This window comes from Carassius gibelio, chromosome B5 (assembly GCF_023724105.1).
Source record: "Carassius gibelio isolate Cgi1373 ecotype wild population from Czech Republic chromosome B5, carGib1.2-hapl.c, whole genome shotgun sequence".
Taxonomy (NCBI): domain Eukaryota; kingdom Metazoa; phylum Chordata; class Actinopteri; order Cypriniformes; family Cyprinidae; genus Carassius; species Carassius gibelio.
In genome coordinates, this window is record NC_068400.1 from 38565620 (window position 1) to 38585920 (window position 20301).

The window sequence follows — 20301 nt, forward strand, 5'->3', positions numbered from 1 at the left end:
AATACCCTGTACAGACCCACAAGTAAAATAAAAATAAATCTCGAAATTTTATATAGGGAAAGTATAAGCTACTTGTGCATTCGAGACTACATATAATAATTACTTTAAAACATTTGTTTGACACACAAGAGTTTTAAAATAATACAAAAACAATGTCTGAATTCGTATCTGAATTTCGATATACTTGGCAACACAACTTGTGGAGATGTTTATGATACAATAGCAATTATAAACCTGATAGTGCTGACAGTTTCTGGATGCTCTTGTGTAAGTTAAACTGTGCTTTATCATAAATTAGCTGCTATCTGCAGTGGCTCTTAACAGTTTTGTCTGAGACAGTTTGATGGCCTTCCTGAGCAAGCTTATGTTGTAATAAAATAAAGAAGTCAGATTAATGTTGTACGTCTTTATTTTTTAGTGTTTTAGCATTTTCAATTAAGATTATGTTAATATAAGTACATTTAAAGGATTTTTGGAACCCAGTTTGGGGAGGCCCCCTGATCTACAAGATAAAGTACAGCTGAAGAATAAATTGGAACATCTTTCCCATTTGCAAAACAAAATGTGTTAAATCCAATCTTTTTCATCAAATATTACATTTTTAATTGCATTGTTTTTAGGGACAATATGAGTATATCATTTCATACAGCAGTGTGAATTTATTTCAATATTGCTCTAAAATTGTGTGGAGTAATATTATGTACACATTTTAAAAAGTGTTCTGAGTTATAAAATTTTAAAAACACGATCAATGACTTTAGCCCTCATTAACATTAAGTATTTTTGTGAAATAGCCTATGTAGGTTTCGGAGAGTGAGAGGACCAGCGCTTCTAAAGGGAGAACAGTTTCTGAGAGATCCAGGCCCCCACTGGGGAATCCTTGGAGTTATTGAGATGACGACTTGTTGCCCTTGCCACAAGAAAGACGATTTCTGCGATGTTGAGCAGGATGCAGATGCCGGACACAGCAAGCATGAATATAGTGAACACTGTTTTCTCTGTCGGTCGGGACACAAAGCAGTCGACTATGTTTGGGCAGGGGTACGAGTCACACTTTACCAACCGGAACATCTTGTATCCCGGGTAAATCATGTAGAACAGATACATAAATGCAGATTCGAATAACACACGGAACAGCAGACTGATCATATATGTCCACCAAAGGGCGCCAGTAATCTTCATCTTTTGGTTTTTTATCTGCTCTATGTCTTTTGGACTGGTGCGGCCAGCTTGCCGATACAACTTTTTGTCGATATGCCGACGATGTGCAATGTGCATGGTAACCAGCAGGGCGGGGGTAGAGACCATGATGAGCTGCAGCGCCCACAGTCGGATGTGAGAGATGGGGAAGAAATGGTCATAGCAGACACTGTTGCAGCCGGGCTGCTGGGTGTTGCAGATGAAGTGTGCTTTCTCATCGCCCCACACGCTCTCCGCCGCCACCACCAGAACCATGATCCGGAAAATGAAGAGGACAGACAGCCAAATCCGCCCAATGCCGGTAGAATGTCGGTTCACGCCGCTGATCACGGCATAAAAAGACGCCCAGTTCATTTTTGGTTCCAGATCTGGAAGACAGAGAAAAAGTCCACTGTTATTAGGGAACACAGACACACATAACTCTATATAGGCTAGCTATCATTGTGAGGACATACACTGACACAATGCAATCTCTAGCTCCTTAAATCAGAACTAAGTGCCTCACCCAAACCTAACCTGATCCCTAAAACCAAGTCTTGACCTTCAAAGAGGCATTTGGAGGGCTCTCAGAAAGTGAGGAGTGGCCAAAATGTCCTTCCTCACTTTACAAGATTGTCCTCACTTTGATGTCTAAAACTCAAACTGGCCCTCACAATAAAAGCAGTACAAGTGCACACACACAAACACACACACACACAAGGTTAGAACAAAAGTCGCTCTCAACCTAACGGAGGAGGCATCATACAGCGATCAGCTTGTTATCTGACATATTTTACAATTATTTTACATATACACACACTACCGTACAAAAATTGGGATCAGGAAGATTGGGATTCAGCAAGGACACATTAAAGATCAAAAGTCACATGGGTTACATTTAAAATGTTACCGAAGATCTTTATTTCCAATAAATGCAGTTCTTTTGAACTTTATTTCCTTCAAAAAAAAAAAGAAAATCCTAAAAAAGCATCAGTTTCCACATAAAAATTAAGCAGCACAATAGTTTTCAACATTGATCATTCGACTAATTGTATTGAGCACCAAATCAGCGAATTGATTTCTGAAAAGATCAAACTGAACGCTGCAATAATGGCTGCAATAAATTCACCACCACATTAATAAATATGTTTAAATATATTAAAATAGAGACAGTTACATTAAATTGTAGTTATGATTCACAATATCAAAGTTTTTACTATATTTATAATCAAACAAATGCAATTTTGGTAAATGTAAGAGATGCCTTTAAAAACAAGACACACGGCAAGCAAAATATGCCTAAGCAAAAACATGCATAGACCCATATATCACATCAAAGTCTGGATTTAAGCCCTCTCATTACTGCTCAATAACCATTGTTATGTCATAATAAGAAACACATAATGACCACGTCTGATGCAATGCACAAATATAGATCTTAAAAACAATGCACAGCACAAGAATATAGTTATAATATGCCTTGACAATGGACTTAAAAAGTGTTTTTTCATGACTGTATGCTACCTGAATTTACCTTGTATTAACATGAAAATCATTTACATTTTACAAGAAAAGCAAGTGCATGGACAAAATACAACCACATCTACAGCAGAAAACATCAGCAACCAGAGAAATTGTGTGAGAGAAAGAGATTCATGCAGTATTCAGCATTACCAGACTCCGCAGGTGGTGTTAGTGGCATGGGCAGAGCCCGTGTAGAGGGGTTCTGAGACCCGCCGTGTCTCCGGTGTGTGTGTGTGTGTGTGTATGTGTGTGTGCTTCTGTCAGATGGAGTGCCTCCAGCTTGCAGCAACCATTTATGAAGGCACAGCCACCCATGTGACCGGCGAACTCAAAGCCAATGTCATTCTCCCATCACACAATGAAAGCGTAGGTTCAGTCACAGAACAAGAGTGTGCGCTTGAATGTGTGTATTTCTGTGATACGGGTCACAGGGTATCTTCCATTTTTGCCTTCTGCCTCAGATTTGTGTAATATTAAATGCTCTGACCTCACAGGACTATGCAGCAGTTTTCTTTTTTATATATATATACAAGCACATTCATTATGAATTCTGATTTTCCAGGTTTAGAATTACATGTTTAGAAGTTTAGAACTGATCATAAGTGGGTTTGGTGTTTGGAAATGTGTCAACAGTTTGTTTAGCAAATACCATGAGTATATAACCATTTGAAAATTAATTAAAATGATGATGTAGTCTTATCATGTAATTTTGTTTTACATTATTGGTGAATATTGCTATAGTTCTATAATTTTAACATTTAACATAATAGAATATGCTTTTAGTCTCTCTCTCTCTCTCTCTCTCTATAAGCAAATTAAAATTGTTGTCTTGTAATGGTGAAATATAAAATTACCATTTGCATTACTATTTCCATTGAGGCTTCTACATCTTTTTCTTTTAGTAGTTTCCCCCAATAAATTGTGGATTGTGTTTTATTATTTTTTTTAATGAAATGCAGCAATAGATGTCATCATAGCTCTTAAAAATAAATGCAACAAAAATTATTTTTTCACCATACAGAAGAACAATTTTTGATTCCCTAAAGAACCTTTAGGTAGGACAGTTTTAAAAAGAACCTCCCCCCCCTCTTAATTTTTGTACTATATAGGAACTTTTGTGCAATGAAAATTTTCTATAGACATGGAAAGTTCTTCATGGAACTATTAATGCCAATAAGGAACCCTTATTTTTTACAGTGTAGAGAAAAGGAACATCCTGGACATACATCAGAAATCATTGTCCCAAGATACTGCAAAACATCTTCAATTCAAATACAGATTTTTAGTTTCCCAGAGGTTGGTTTATAAAATTATCTGATTTATTACTATGTGTAGTATATTCCATGATCAATAAGTGGTTGTAAACATTCTAAATTAGAAGTAAACCAGGGAGATGGGTGTTTCATGCTGACTTTACTGGTTTGGTAGTTGGTTGATTATTGAGTTTCTGGATTGATCATGGTTGGTAGTTGATTATGATAGGGTTTAATTGGTAGGTTTAGTACTGTGTTTGATAGGGTTGGTATTTGGCTGATGTTTACCTGCGGTTGGTGAGGTCCCTGAGCAGATGAAGAGGTTGAATTCGCACTCGCACAGGAAAGGGTTGATGTTTCCCCAGTGCAGACTATTCTGCAGTACCCGAGCTTTGCATTGCTAATCACTCGTGTCACAGTCACGCTGTTACTCACCCCACTACAAACATCTCCACACAAAAGATGCTTGTGCTGCCCGTCCTTAACCATTCAGATCAGATCCAAGGCACACACCCACCAGCAGACACTGTGACGCAAATTATGTACAAATGCATTTACACATGAACATACATACCAACTCTCATACACAAGCTTGTACATAGCTTTGTTTCACACACATTCATAACCATGTACATACAGGAAAGTTTACACATGCACACTAGCCTATAGGCTACATTGATCCAGTTTCTGTATGCACAAATTCGTATACAACAGAACTGTTTTTAGATAGATGTACTATAATAAAGACCTGAAATTACATTCATAACAGCAGCTTCAAAATAAAATAACATATTAATCCAAATGGTTATCCTTATTATCAATTAAATACATTTAATTTATTAATTGCTTTTTCCTTTTTTAGAGGATAAATGGCACATACAAGGATGTACAGTAGATTGCTTTAATTTATATTAGGGTTAGGGTTAGGGTTAATAAAATCCAAGGGTTTTATAACAAACTTCAGCTGATTAGGAATTTATTACTAGAAATGAGGACATATAACCAGACTTTAAGACTTTATTTATCAAAAAAAAAAAAAAAAAAAAGAGAGAGACCCATGTCTATCTTTACTTCATTTCTTCCATTATCTTGTCCAGAATGTTAGTTAGTTAAATCGGTTAAAAAACAGTTTGTCAATGTTATATCAATCAGCTAACACACGTTTTAAAGAATTTTGTATTTATATCAAGCTTTTAAAAATACATATTAACTCAATAAAGACATTTCATTCATTAATTTTTATTAACCCTAATCCCAACATCTTTTAATATTAAGACATTGTTTAATTAAACTTTTCATTAAAAATGTAAGTAAGATAATAACGGTTTTTTTTATAAGTGGACATTCTTTTACCTTTATTGGTTGTCGTTGTTTATAAAATACGTATAGTTACACTATGCTCTTTTTGATGTTTGTGTCTCATGTTGTTTGGTCTAGTTTCTAGTTTGATCTGGCGGAAGAAAAGTCCCCACAAGGTGACCAACAATCACGCGCTCACGGCCACAAACGCCTAACGCGCGAGCGCGCACTGCCAGCCCCACCCATATGTCTGTGCCCCCACCTAGAGGAATTCTGGGAAGACATGGCGGCTTCCGCTGTTTGTGTTCACTGAGGTTCCGCACTGAACACTCACTAAATTTCCAGAGTTAAGTTAACTTGACAACTTTATCATTGGCGCAGTTCGGGATGGAGGAGAGCGGCAGTGTGGACAGCGTGGAGTCGCTGTGCAGGTAACGTTGCTTACCAAGAGAAAACACAAAAACACTCTCTCACACAGAGGCATTAACGTTAATGAGTGAATATTTACAATAACTTAAAGTTACCTGATTCGCAGACGCGTCGTATGAAAAACTTTCTAGGACGTTTAAATAATGTATTTTGCGCTGCAGCTAAGTACGATCACTATTTTTTAAGGAAGGGATAGTTCACTCAGAAATGTAAAGTCTGTCATCATTTGCTCAATATATATTTTCCAACCTTGTATGACTGACTTTCTTTAATTAATCTGTAGTGCATTAAATGAGATATTAGGCAGAAACACACCACTCATTTTTTTCTGTATAGCAAAGCAGATGTAATGATAGTGAATGATTGCTAATGCTGTCACAGGTTTGGAGCAACATGAGTATCAGTAACTGATGACAGAATGTTAATTTTTAAGAAAATGCGTCCTTTAATGTGTAAAGCTCATAGGTGTGCTTTAATCCTTTCAGCTCCACCACGACGCGCTCGGACCGCTCCAGTGGCCCCAGAGTTTCAGACACAGAGCTGCGGGTCAGTCAGGACCAAAGTCCAACCCAGCACTTCTTATTCTGTTCCTAAACCTGTTGTATGCTCTGAACTGTTACGATAACTAAACCTCATCTGTCTTAAATTCCTTACAGAGTAAAGGAAAGGCAACTGAAAGGGTATGAAAGTATAAATGTAAGCCTAAAGTTTGGATTAAGTCTCAGTTCCTTTCTATTGATCTCATGTTCTTCTGTGTGCAGATCTACAAAGACCCCAGTAAAGGCGAACTTCCTCTTCTGCCAGAGGAACTGGTTCAGGATTCCGGTATTTGTGGTTCATTTATACTGACTTCCGTAAACCATCCATTCTGATGGTGTAAATGTATCTGTTTCTTGTGTGTGTGTCTACAGCTAAAGATGTGACTTACATTTGTCCGTTCCTTGGGCCTGTTAGAGGATCTCTGACCGTCACTAACTACAGACTTTTCTTCAGAAGCACTGACAGAGTAAGAGCCATGTGCTTATGCTGTTTTTGTATGACTGCTGGAGAGAGTTTCTAAACTAAAGACTTCCATCACCTCATTTGTTGTCTAGGAACCGGTGTTTCAGCTGGATCTACCACTGGGAGTTTTGAGCAGAGTAGAGAAGATTGGAGCAGCAACTAGCAGAGGAGATGTCTCTTACGGCCTTGTCTGCAAGGTCGATTTGTAATTTTCTTTTTGAAAATATTTTAAAAAGTTGTTTTGTTTATTATATATATGAAATAATAATAATAATACATTTGATTAGTAATGCCTACATTTGAATAGTAACACCTTTCTCAAACTCGAAGCGCTAAATAAAGCTGAAATATAATTGAAAATGAAAAAAAAAAAAATAATCACTGGCCACTTTATTAGGTAGACCTTGCTAGTACTGGGTTGGACCCCCTGAAGAGATTTAGGTCCATATTGACAGGATAGCATCACGCAGTTGCTGCAGATTTGTCGGGTGCACATCCATGATGCGAATCTCCCGTTCCAGCACATCCCAAAGCTGCTTTATTGGATTGAGATCTGGTGACTGTGGAGGATATTTGAGTAAAGTGAACTAATTGTCATGTTCAAGAAACCAGTCTGAGATGATTTGAGCTTTGTGACATGGTGCATTATCCTGCTGGAAGTAGCCATTAGAAGATGGGTACACTGTAGTCATAAAGAGATGGACATGGTCAGTAAAATACTCAGGTAGGCTGTGGCATTTAAACAATGCTCAACTGGTTCTAAGGGGCCCAAAGTGTGCCAAGAAAATATCCCCTACACATAACACCTCCAGCAGCCTGAACCACTGAGACAAGGCAGGATGGATCATGCATTCATGAAAATCTAGACTCATCAGACCAGGCAACGTTTTTTAGATCTTCTCTTGTCCAATTTTGGTGAGCCTGGCGAATTGTATCCTCCGTTTCCTGTTCTCAGCTGACAGGAGTGGCACCCGATGTGGTCTTCTGTTGCTGTAGCTCATCTGCTTCATGGTTTGATGTGTTGTGCATTCAGAGTTTGTATTCTGCATACCTTGTTTGTAACGAGTGGTTATTTGAGTTACTGTTGCCTTTCTATCATCTCTAACCAGTCTGCCCATTCTCCTCTGACATCAACAAGGCATTTCCGTTCACACAACCCCCACTCACTGGATATTTTCTCTTTTTCGAACCATTCTCTGTAAACCCTAGAGATGGGTTTCGATAATCCCAGTAGATCAGCAGTTTTTGAAATACTCAGCCAACCTATCTGGCACCAACAACTATTCCACATTCAAAGTCACATAAATGCCCTTTCTTCCCTGAGTTTGAGTAATTTTATGTATGTATGTGAATATGAACATCTGGCACATATGAAAATACACTGCAAAAAAAGTATATAAGAGTTTTGTGATAGGGCCATTGAAAATATTGGCAGGACATTAAACTGGCAGCTGAATAAACCCTTACTATTGAATCCTGATACATCATTTTTTTTCATATTTGCTTAATGTGTATGTCTTGTAGGATATGAGGAACCTACGTTTTGTGCACAAGGAGCCTGAGGACTCACTAAAGAAGTCTGTGTTTGAGGTTCTGATGAAGTTTGCTTTTCCAGTGTCAAACAACATGGTGAGAAAATATGAATACAGCATATGATTTATATACTAAATTAAACCAATTCGGCAGCAGCCTAAAATGAATTTGTATCTCTTTCTGTCTCCTTCCTTCCTCTTTTTCTAGTCCCTCTTTGCATTTGAGTATAAGCAGGTATTTCCTGAGAATGGGTGGAAGGTGTATGACCCACTGGCTGAATACAAGAGACAGGTACAATCTGTGTAATATATTTATTCATTCGATATGTATTGCAAAATAAATCCCTTAAGAGTGATTAGGACTCTAATGTAAAGCACAGTTGGCTTGTATCACCCTGAGGGGGATTGTTTTAAGTAATGATGACAGTATTTATTATCCCATGTGTAACAGGTACTTACCAATTTAATACATGAAAATTAAGAAATTAAATCTGTCTGTTAAATCTTTCAATACAAATATATGTTGTATTTTGTAGTGTCCATATAATAATAAATGTATTATTTATATTCCTTGTCTCAAACATGAATAATCTAAAATAATTAAATTGAAATATTTGAATAGAATGAGAATGACTATGGAGAGCACAACTGTATAGAATATTGTTTACTTGGGATAGCAATCTTTTATATAGTTTATTATCATTATGCAAAAATATTAATTAACATAATGCTGTGATTAACCAATGAGAATCAGTTATTTGTGCTTCGTGTTTTAAATGCACGTGTGTATGTGTGTGTGTAGGGTCTTCCAAACGAGAGCTGGAGGATCTCCAAGGTAAATGATCACTACGAGCTGTGTGATTCATACCCAGCAGCGCTATTTGTCCCAGTAACCATTACTGATGAGGAACTGCGACGCGTCTCCAGCTTTAGGGCCAAAGGACGCATTCCGGTCAGTGTCATGAGATGTTTCTGAATCATCACACATCAGTCTGTGTGTGTACAATTATTCGTCCCTGGGCCTCACCACTGAAGCTGTTGGCTTGATTTGGTTTAGGTGCTGTCATGGATCCACCCGGAGAGTCAGGCCGCAGTGGTGCGTGCCAGTCAAACGATGGTGGGCCAGAACGGCCGCCGCTGCAAAGAAGATGAGAAGCTCCTTCAGGCCATTATGGACGCAAATGCGCAATCACACAAACTGTTCATATTCGATGCCAGACCAAGTGTGAATGCTGCGGCTAACAAGGTAGGCACGCACTTTCACTTCAAGTGTGCGTTTTGAATGAAAGGACATTTTGAAAGCCTGTGTTTATGTGCATTTTAGATGAAAGGAGGTGGGTTTGAGAGTGAAGATGCTTATCAGAATGCTGAACTGGTATTTCTGGACATCCACAACATTCATGTAATGCGTGAGTCACTAAGGAAACTGAAGGAGGTTGTCTATCCCAACATTGAGGATTCTCATTGGCTTTCCAATATCGAGTCCACCCACTGGCTGGAGCATATTAAGGTGAGATGAAAGTGATCTCGTTAATCGCCTTTCACAGATGTTAAGAAACGTGAGATGATGAATGTGGCACTGACTGTGTGGTGTGTGTTTGTGTGATAGCTGATCCTGGCTGGAGCTTTAAGGATAGCTGATAAGGTGGAGTCTGGGAAAACCTCAGTGGTGGTTCATTGCAGTGACGGCTGGGACAGAACTCCTCAGCTGACCTCACTGGCCTTGATAATGCTGGACTCTCACTACAGAACCATACAAGGATTTCAGATACTGCTGGAGAAAGAGTGGCTCAGCTTCGGTCACCGCTTCCAACAGGTCAGGGGTCCAGTTGTAGTTTACATGATACAGCAACAAGCAAGACTGTGAGAAAATATGTTACCTGTTTCCCCAAATTGCACACTTGTTAACTCAGTCACTATTTACTATATAATGACTGCTTCATAGTGCCCTATATAAGTGTAGTAGTATCTGGCATATGGACAATTTCTTGGGTTCATGTGCTCCAGAATCCAAATTTAGCCTGTCTATCGGATATTGCATTTTCATTATAATATCTGGTCAATATATATTTTATTTTAGTTCTATAGAATATATAATATACTTAACTTTTGACCATTTAAAATAAAAAAATACAAAAACATAATACGTACACTACCATTTAGAAAAGTAGGGTCAGTAAGATTTTTTTCTGTAAAGAAATTAATACTCTTATTATGCATTAAAGGGATGCATTAAATTGATCAAAAGTTACAGTCAAGGCATTTATAAAGTTACTGATTTCTGTTTGAAGTTAATGCTGTTCTTTTCTACTTTAAAAATTGCTAATTATTAGATGTGTTACTTGTCCCTCAAATCAACATATTCGAATGATTTCTGAAGGATCATGTGGCACTTAAGAATGGCTGCTAAAAATTGCCATTACATGAATAAATTATATTTTAACATCTATTAAAATACAGACCGTTATTATAAATTGTAATAATAGTTCACAGTATTTGTGTTTTTAATGTATATTTGATCAAAAGTAGCCATTGTAAATATAAGAGACTTGATAAAAAAATCTTACTGACCCCATACTTTTGAACATGATTATATTTTGTGTATACAGCGAGTGGGCCATGGTGATAAGAATCACACAGATGCCGATCGCTCCCCAATCTTCCTGCAGTTCATTGATTGTGTTTGGCAGATGACAAGACAGGTGAGTGCAAAACACCCCTGAGTTCCCTAAGTAACACCTGCCTATGTCTTCAGTACGTTCTGTGGTCTGTATTATAAATAGGTATTTGTGTTTGTAGTTTCCTGCAGCTTTCGAGTTCAATGAGTATTTCCTCATAACAATACTGGATCACCTCTACAGCTGCCTCTTTGGCACATTTCTGTGCAACAGTGAGCAGCAAAGACTTAAAGAGGTAAGAATGAGAATGGCCTTGGAAATAAATATTTGCACACTTGCATCTCATTTAAAGAGTAGGAATATGACAGTTAGGCTCAATGGATTATGATGTAATTTTGCAGATGCTTTTTTCCAGAGCAACTTATCCGTTGTCATTGCTTGTGTGAGACTTGTGTTCAGTTATAAGCTGCATATATGAGTGCGTCTGTTTTGTGTTTAGGAAGTCCCGAAGCACACTGTGTCTCTATGGTCATTTGTGAACAGTCAGCTAGAAGAGTTTGTGAATCCGCTGTATGTACATTATCCCTCCCATGTGCTCTTCCCCACCGTTGGTATACGACACCTCCAGCTCTGGGTCACCTACTACATACGCTGGAATCCTCGCATGCGACCACAGGTACACTCCAGGTTTTAATGGATGTGTAGGTACTGAAATTGTTAGGTTTATTATCTGACTATGCTAAGTTTGCTCATTTGAAAGACAATTCATTCAGGCTTTTCACACTGCACTTAAACACCAGGCTATCATTATTCTAAACTCTGCATTTGACCCTGGATAAAGGGTAATTTAGCACCACTTTTACCCAGTTGTGAAATGCTTTTTGGTCATTTATGAAAATGCATTGCATAAACCATCGTTTCAGCATTTGAAAGGAAAACTATCAAATGGTAACAGAAACCATGAATTAAGAAAATCAATTCTGGAAAAACTTGACAGTATTGGACTGCATTTGTCCAATCAATGCAATTGACACTGTAAATAAGGATGTTAACATGGGGTTTAGGAACGTACAGTGTCAACTTATGAATACCCAGGATTTGTTGTTAACCCCATGTGAAATTTTACAATGTGAATCAAGATAACCCAGAAGTTGTTATCCAGGGTTATCATTTTAAGGACTTACAATGGGTTTTTAAATGGATTGTGATGTCTATGTTTGGTTTGAAAGTCTCAGTTTGATGAAAAATGTATTTTAGGAGCCTGTCCATCAGCGCTACAAAGAGCTGCTAGCAAAACGTGCAGAGCTTCAGAAGAGGGTGGAAGAGCTGCAGCGGGAGGCGGCCAATCGCACGGCCACTTCATCCTCCGAGAGGCCGGGGTCTCCCACACGCTCCATCACACCTGTGCAGACCTTTGTTTAGACTTTAAGGAATGTAGATGCCCACACACGGATCTCATGTTACTTGCAGTGATGCACAACTGATGTAAATTCACACACTAACATTCACCTCGCTGCTACCAGCTGGCTGGATGAATAGAAGAAGCTTATTTTAAATCACTAAAACTGTTTCATACTAGTATTATATTAATACATTTATTAAGACTATTAAAGCACTTATACATATTAAAAAGAGATTAGGGCTTGGACTGTATGAGCTGTATGTAGTAGAACTCTGTGCCTGAGCATCACATGACCAAAATATTGTGATGTCACTGGGATTCTGCCTGCATCATCTTGATGCGGAGGGAAGATGAGCCCAGTTTTTCAGCCTCAGGGTTTTGCATATAGGCTTCTGTCTTTACTTGAATTCTGAACTTTCTCGGGCTTGTTTAAAATGACACTATGTAATCTGGTTATATGCTCTATAACTTTTGCTCATACATTAACATTATTGACAAATAAAAGGTCTTGACCCTGATTCAATTGGGAGTCCATAGCAATGTCAGCAGTTTATATCTGGTTTTTGTGTAGTCATGCTGCAGTCCGAGTATCCATGACACAATAGTGTAACTTAATTTTTTAAATATTAAATACATGTAATGCATCGCATATTTCAGATAATGTGCAAAGCAATCCTATATCTTTAATTTTTAGTGACTAAGAAAACGTGTTAATAATCCCAAACAGTAAAAACAGATTGTTTATTTACAAGTTTGATGTTACATTTTTGAGGTGGATTGATATTTTGTGTTTTATATAAAACCATAAAAGTATATCAATTCAAGACCATTTACAGTATTTATGTTGGTTTTAATTCTTGTCTGCATCTGTGCGGTAGTGGCCCTCCTGTGCCTCACCACTTGCCCCTCTTGCTCCAGTCTTTAGGAGTGAAATGCAAGCATTTGGGATCAATGCGGAGGTGGCGTTTCTGCATGGCACGCTCATGACCTTCCACTATGTCCTCAGACAAGGTGAGGATATATTGACCCTGCAATAGAGAAGAGCAAATCCAACTAATTAAGTTCTCAGATTGAGAACTTAAATTGAGAAGTGTTCATTGAAAGTGTTATTTTTACCTTGTAATAATTGATGAGGTTGAGGTATTGAAGAGTTGATATCACATCCTCTTTTTTGACACTTGTGATCTCGCTAATTTCACTGAGAACATCAAAAGCAAGAACACTGCTAGTAAACTGTGCCTATAAAGTATTTCCTTAGTACAGTACAACCAGTGGTCACATACTTGATGGTAATCTGTGGTCGCTCGCCATTCTCTGATTTGAGGTCCATGAGTATCTCCAGAATGGTCTGGGACCAGTATGAACGGTACGAGAGCAGGCCCAAATCAGACAGAGGTTTCTCTGGGGTGCCGGTCTTTCCTTCCACCTTTGAGAGCTCATAACCTTGGAGAGAAGATGTGTTTTTTAAGCAAGGCCCACAACATTCAGGGCTAATTACATTAAATAACTCTGAGGCATAAATAATTTTTGAGCAAAAATGTTGTTTGACTAATGCAATTTGATTAGTCATGAATATTGTAAAATGACTCACTGAACTCTATTAGTAGTTTGCCATAGCCTCTTCTCTGATAAGGTGGCAAGGTCAGGATACAGGCCACATTATAGTCTTCAGTTGATTCCTTCTCCTTTAATGAACAAGGAAAAAAACATTCAATACAGTGGCCTCAAAGAAGCCAAGAGGTGTTCATTTTAAAAGCAGCATAAGCAATGTTTGAAGGATTAAAAAAACATAAAAATAGATGCCAGCAGAGATTAAATATACCTTTGAGAAGTAGCCAACTATATGGAAACCCTTTGAGTCATACTCCGTCATAACATAGAAGAGGAAAGGATCTGTGTCGTAGTACAGGGTCTTATGGTCCAGGAAGCATTTAGCCAATAAACACAAATTTTGGGAATATGCCTGTGCAGTGAAAGAGAAGATTTAAAATAGATTTAAAAGACCTTTAAAAGCTCACAAAAGATGTATAGTACATGCAGTACAACATTTGCATGACTCTATTAAAGGAAAGTGTTCAAACACATATTTGTTGATTATGTATAGTCAATTTAACAACAAAATTCAAGAGTTATTTGTGTTAAAGCACTAATCCAAACTCTAATTTTGTCATCTCCCTCTCATTACACACCTTGTTTTTTCTGCCATCTATTTCAAAAAAGGAGATGGTTCCTTTGCGGTATATCTCATTTCCTGGTGGATGCCGCAAGTTGCATTTTGTCTGTAAAAATTACAGAAGAAGAAACAGTTATATTAAATGCAATAAAATTAGATACTAAATATGTGTAACTATAAACGCTATTTAAAGATGTGGTCACATTTCCCACTGCAAAGTTTCAATGGGAATCTGTGCAATCAAGAGTTTTACATGAGAGTAGAAATGTGTTCAAGCTGGTTATGAAAATGTACTGCGACAGAAAGCTGTTTGTATTATATGTGACTTTAGTGTGTGGTATACTTTATGCATGGCTGAACTACTGACAATGAAAAATGTCTGCAAAATGTAACTAATGTGTCAGCTGTCTAACTATTCTTACCAAGTGTCTTTGAAGACATTTGAGGCTCTTGAGGTATTTGAGGCAGAATTCACAGAGGTAGAGAATGGGCAGAGAGGTGAGCTCCTGTGGGTATGGAGAGAAGTACCAAGGCTTCAGTCTGTGGCGGCCCAGCTCAATACAGTCTATGTTCTTCATTCGTGTCACAATGTCATCATGACTGCGGTCGGACACCAAGCTACCGGTCATGCGCGGGGCAGATGGGATTCCATCTGAACTGTCCTGAGAGTCCTGAAACCAGAGAGTAGAGTCAGGGAGAATAGTATGAAACACCAATACATGAAGCCCGTGACTCTGCTTCATATTTAAAAAATGGAATTCATATGTAAACTGTTTTTTTTTTTTTTTCCATGTCAGGTTCACCTGATTTTCTTTACAAAAATATATATTTATGTATTCAGTGCAATGGATTCTATTACTTAATGTACAGAGTCTATTCTGTTTAGAATCTGAATCTTTCATGACCCTAAGCCTCCATTCTGACAAGACACTCAAACCAAAGCAAAAGCAATGGGAAGTAAATGAGCTGGACCTCTCCTGGCAGCAAAAAGACGGTGGGGCAGCGAGGGCTGTTATTCTGGAACATCTTTACCATCTAGAAAAACACAAGGGGTTGCAAAGCTTTGGGAAATTTGAATGGAGGAAGGTAAGCCATAGAAGGGCAAAAAGCAAAATCTCAGTGGAAAACATTTTAATAATTTGGTTTTGGTTAGCTCTTACTAGTAGTCAGTGTTGCTTAATATAACTGTACAGAATTAGTATAACACAGTATTTCACCTATAACAGTGGTACTTAAATTAAAGTACCATCATAAAATATACAGAAAATAAGTGCCCTAAAACATTACAATCCTACTTTTAACAGATCACCATCTTGATAAATAATGTAAAAAAAATTTTTTTTTTTTGAGAATGAGCATTTTTAGCTGCAGGACATACCTCATCTGTCCCTCCACAACTTTTTCTTTTTCTCCCAGGCTGAGGAGGAATGAGATGACGCTGGATGGATGATGTGCCATTCTTTGAGGAGGAAGAAGCACAGGCGATAAAGAAAGGCTTGATTTTAAAAACGATATTTTAAAAACTTCTTTAGACCTAACATTTTTTGAAAATCAATCATTTTTAAGAGAAACTATTCTTGAGTTGTTTCAAATGCAGTGATTTCTTACTGTGGTGAGAGAGGTGAGTGGTTCATGCTCGTCTCTGGATTTAATGCTGAAAGAGGAATCTCTCATTGCTGGATAGACAGAGGCTTGACTTGCATCCACAGAACCAGGAAGTGAAGTCACTGGAGTTGCTGCGGTCACTTGTGTTGCCAAAGACACTGAATCTGCTTTCCTTTTCTGTAAAATCATACAGAAACAACAGCTACTTTTTTCTCTGTAACATTCTTTAAAATGTACTAAAATTCATCATAACGAACAACAAAACCATGAGTGAACTTCTGCCACTTACCTCATGAAAACAAATAAAAACTAATGAGTAATGAGTCTGGCTGAGCTTTAACATACAGAAAATGAATAGATTTGTTTTAGGAGTAACAAAACATCTTTTTTCAGTTCCCTGTGTAATAAATTCTAATAACGTATCTAGTATTTTAGATGTAACTTAGTAACTTAGCATCTTTCAAATATTTAATATTATGTAACTCCTTTCATACTATGTTAACATTATCGTTCAATAAATATATTTAATTTACACGTTACATAAAAGGTTCTAACTGCTCTCTGCAGTTTAAATCGAGATGAGGCAAAAACTGCATCCCTCACACTCTAAAAAGTGGATAATGAGTTTATTTAAATTAGTCTTGAATCCAGCTCGTTCATCATAAACTCTTTCTGTACAGATTGATTGGCAAAAAGAACGGGCAGGGATCTTCTGTACCAGTGTGGGGAGGGTTTTGCCTCTTGAAGTAGCTGAAGCAGACTGAACATGGAGATCTAGACTCTTCTTCTAAATTTGAACAGAAAGTGAGAGATGATAAACGGACGGAACAGCATGCAAATTTGAAAACAGCTGAGTATGATATACTGTATATTTTTTCCACTGACATGGGACAGTGTTGTTTCTACATCTAGAGCCACAGGCTTACCACGTCTCTCTCTGGCGAGCTCGGGCGAGACCCAGGCAGCCCATTCTTCATCGGGGTCTTTGCCTCCTTCTTGGGAAACTGGAGCTTCTTAATATCCAGTCGGTCTGGTGTAACCCATTCATCCAGGCGCTTATTGACTTACAAAAAACCCCCAACAAATTTAGCAGAGTTTTTGGTTTGAAATTAAAAGCTCAATATGGAATCATTCACACTCTGAAGGCAAAAAAGATAAGGTAGGTAACCAAAGCTAATAATTAATACTCACAGTCAATATAGTGAACATAGTAGAGCTTTTTTCCAGAGATGTCTTTAACACTGAGAATTTCAGCCAAAGCTATGAAGAGACGAACAAACCGTTAAATTCGTAAATATCTACATATATTATACTGCTATTCGAAAGTAGCTGTTTTTGTATACATGAGCACTGACATGTAAGGCAGAGGAGCTGCTAGTGTTACATTATATACGTTGATGCTATTGGATACTTACGCCATTCGTCTTCATTTTCTTGATTCTTTCGCAGCACGGGAAGTCGACAGCCCTCGGTAATCTCAACCTATGAGGATATAACGCAATTATAAATGATATCAACCAACACAGACAGAGCATCTTTCATTTAAATCGCCACCAAGACCACTTAGAAAATAACCTTCTATCCATTACCCACCGACTGATCCGCCATATTTTTTTTATCAGGATCACAGAAGATACAGTGAACGCCAGTCGCGTTTATTTTGCCTTGAGTGACGCACAAACCAAAACTGATAAAATTTTTTATTTAGCAATAAGGCTATACTTTTTTCTATAGTATTTCTATAGTAATTTTAATCATTGTTTGTGTCATTTACAAAAAAAAAAAAAATAGCTGCGTACAAATGCTGATGAGCTAAATTCGACATTCACATGAAAATCTTTATTAAAATGTATATTTTAAATGCTTATTTACTGTCAAATTTGAAATATGAAAATAATAATATAAAAATAATTAAATAACAGATATTATATGTTTGGATTAAGTATTACATAAGAGGCACTTCTTACAAGTTGTTTGGATGTATCTGGTTCATGTAAGATCCAATACTAAATGCAGTAATGCACAATGAGCAGAATACCTTTTAACTATGCAACGAAATACTTAAGAAAATTGTTTTGTTCTTGTTTTTATGAAAAAGGTATATCATCTAACTATTTTTGTTGGTATTTATTTAAATCTGACATAAGCCTGCTTATTTTATTTTCTTCTTCATCTTCAGTACTATATACAGTTTTTAAGTAATTTAAGGGAATATGCTGCTGGAAATCACAAGTAATCATATTAAATATTCCGTAAATATCACCGCTGTAATTCAAATTAATTATACAATCACTCGAATTATTTCTAGGTTACAACTAGGTTCTCTGCCGTTCTGTCTTTAGTTTTGTTTTACTCAAGAGAAAATTCTGATTTTCAATCTGAGCCATAATGGAGCCCCTTACAGTCGTACTGTTTAGTGATGTGTCGTTCTTGAACGATTCGTTCATTTTGAACGAATCTTTAATGTGACTCGGGAAGAACGAGTCGTCTCGGGGAGTGATTCGTTCAGTCGCGCATGCGCATTATTCTATGGGTTCTGTTCTAGTAGTAGTAATTCACCTGTCATTCAATGCAGTCTTGAGCCGGAAAGAGAATTGATTAGTTCATAGTTCGAGTCTATCGGGTTTTTGACTCGTTCCTCAATCACGTGACAGCCCAATACGTTAAACCCAATGCAGCATGAGCCGGAAAGAGAATTGATTAGTTCATAGTTCGAGTCTATCGGGTTTTTGACTCGTTCCTCAATCACGTGACAGCCCAATACGTTAAACCCAATGCAATATGAGCCGGAAAGAGAATTGATTAGTTCATCTCATGAGTCTTCAGGTCGAGTCGTTCCTTAATCACGTGACAGACCCATACGCTAAAACCATAGACACTGACAGTAAAAGAATGCAGATAATTTAATAGTTCATCTTTCGGTTCTTCGGGTTTTTCGTTCTTTTGTACTGTGTGACGACATTGGCTAGAGTAATTAGTTCATTTACAACTTTCCTTACAAAATGGGTGCGTAGTACTTATTTATTATTAGTATTATTTACTCTTACAGTAACGTGATGCATTTCTGGTTTCAAATTGTTGTTTTTAATTTCTGTCATGGTGGTACTTTTCCATAACACTGAATGTGGAAATAAAGAGTTGGTTATGCTTAAAATGTTGATCTTTTTTTCTGTCTGTTTGTTTGTTTTGGTTTAGTTGTGCAGTTATTAAATCAGATTGTCTGTGTAAACCATACTTTTGTAACATATGACACTTTATAAACATTAAAAACACTGTACATACTTTTGAATAGTTGTTTATTGTTTATTACAGAAAAGCTTTGTAACAAAGAGGACAACTATTCCAAAATAAATTAAAATAATTAAAATGTAAATAATTAAAAATGAAATTAAAATGAAAAGATAATAAAGCCACAGGGTCTAATAACCTTAACAAATGAACTTTAAAAGTACAATATATAAAAAAAAGAAAAACTAAATATTGCACAACAAGCTATTCCCAAAATAATTTTAAACCATTTGAATAAAAAATAAATGAAAATTAAGAGATACTAAAGCTATGGAGCCTTATAACAATAACAAATTACCTTTTAAAATCACAACAACAAAAATATTGCACAACAAGCTAGTCTTTTTCTAAATAAATAAAAATAAATAAGCTTTAAAATAAATAACACACTGTGGCTATATTTTTAGGACTTGCTTTAAGGCATGTTTACATTATTAAAACAAAAACAAGCTCCCTGACCTTGGATGGGCTGAGTCTGTGAGTTCTTCTATCTGAGATAATCTGCCCAGTTTTAGAAAAAAAAAATTCAGATGGCACGGATGTGGCCACAATGCAAAGTCTTGTCTTTGTGACTTCAGAAAGGCTTGTGTATACTGGTGAACATCTCCTCCACCAGGCCAGAGGGTCTGATGTGCGGGGTAAGAGTGGCTCTGCAAGGTTGGCCATCATAGCATCTGAGGTCTTAGAAGAGGTAGCAGAAGGCCTCAAACTTGCTACCCTCTCGTCAAAGTCTTCCCAAAACATGGCCCCTGCACTGGCAGTGAACCAGGATCTGAAACTCCTCACTCTGAGCTGGGTTAAAACTGTTAAAGCTGAAGTTATCATAACCTTAATGTCTTTAACATTTGTCTTTAACATTAATAATTCAAATTCAAAATGTTATTTGCTTTTAATTTATGTCATTATGTCCTTTTTTGAGCAATCTTCTTATACATATATTACACCAATATGTCAAGTCTGCCTAGGAAAAGCAATTATTATACCAGCAAACTCAAAA

At 37.1% G+C, this 20301-nt stretch overlaps 3 protein-coding genes across 9 annotated transcripts; 1 reads left to right on the forward strand and 2 right to left on the reverse strand.

Annotated features, from left to right (window-relative positions):
• Nucleotides 1–391: 391 nt before the first annotated feature.
• gjb1a (gap junction protein beta 1a) lies at nucleotides 392–5453 on the reverse strand. Of its 4 annotated transcripts, XM_052556108.1 has the most exons (3): nucleotides 5310–5448; nucleotides 4392–4482; nucleotides 392–1568 (listed from the first exon to the last, which is right to left on the reverse strand). In XM_052556108.1, exon 3 carries the CDS (start codon nucleotides 1552–1554, stop codon nucleotides 832–834), a length of 723 nt encoding a protein of 240 aa, XP_052412068.1. In that variant the 5' UTR covers nucleotides 1555–1568; nucleotides 4392–4482; nucleotides 5310–5448; the 3' UTR covers nucleotides 392–831. The 4 variants fall into 4 exon arrangements, with proteins under 4 accessions (XP_052412068.1, XP_052412070.1, XP_052412069.1 ...); XM_052556110.1 differs by lacking the exon at nucleotides 4392–4482 and having other exon boundaries at nucleotides 5310–5453; XM_052556109.1 differs by lacking the exon at nucleotides 5310–5448 and having other exon boundaries at nucleotides 4245–4394.
• On the forward strand, nucleotides 5450–12756 carry mtmr2 (myotubularin related protein 2). The gene is made up of 16 exons (XM_052556100.1): nucleotides 5450–5686; nucleotides 6170–6230; nucleotides 6341–6364; nucleotides 6446–6509; nucleotides 6596–6690; nucleotides 6779–6883; nucleotides 8211–8315; nucleotides 8427–8510; nucleotides 9021–9170; nucleotides 9276–9464; nucleotides 9543–9728; nucleotides 9828–10034; nucleotides 10828–10920; nucleotides 11018–11131; nucleotides 11336–11512; nucleotides 12094–12756. Exons 1-16 carry the CDS (start codon nucleotides 5643–5645, stop codon nucleotides 12256–12258), a joined length of 1863 nt encoding a protein of 620 aa, XP_052412060.1. The 5' UTR covers nucleotides 5450–5642; the 3' UTR covers nucleotides 12259–12756.
• A 204-nt stretch (nucleotides 12757–12960) lies between these two features.
• LOC127957529 (histone acetyltransferase KAT5) lies at nucleotides 12961–17698 on the reverse strand. 4 transcript variants are annotated; one of them, XM_052556101.1, is made up of 15 exons: nucleotides 17610–17698; nucleotides 17432–17498; nucleotides 17208–17276; nucleotides 16943–17079; nucleotides 16735–16803; nucleotides 16020–16193; nucleotides 15790–15870; nucleotides 15384–15446; nucleotides 14834–15082; nucleotides 14428–14517; nucleotides 14061–14201; nucleotides 13830–13923; nucleotides 13522–13681; nucleotides 13355–13436; nucleotides 12961–13266 (listed from the first exon to the last, which is right to left on the reverse strand). In XM_052556101.1, the coding sequence occupies exons 1-15, from the start codon at nucleotides 17622–17624 to the stop codon at nucleotides 13132–13134; spliced, it is 1626 nt and encodes a 541-aa protein (XP_052412061.1). In that variant the 5' UTR covers nucleotides 17625–17698; the 3' UTR covers nucleotides 12961–13131. The 4 variants fall into 4 exon arrangements, with proteins under 4 accessions (XP_052412061.1, XP_052412064.1, XP_052412063.1 ...); XM_052556104.1 differs by having other exon boundaries at nucleotides 17592–17613; XM_052556103.1 differs by lacking the exon at nucleotides 16735–16803.
• Nucleotides 17699–20301: the final 2603 nt, after the last annotated feature.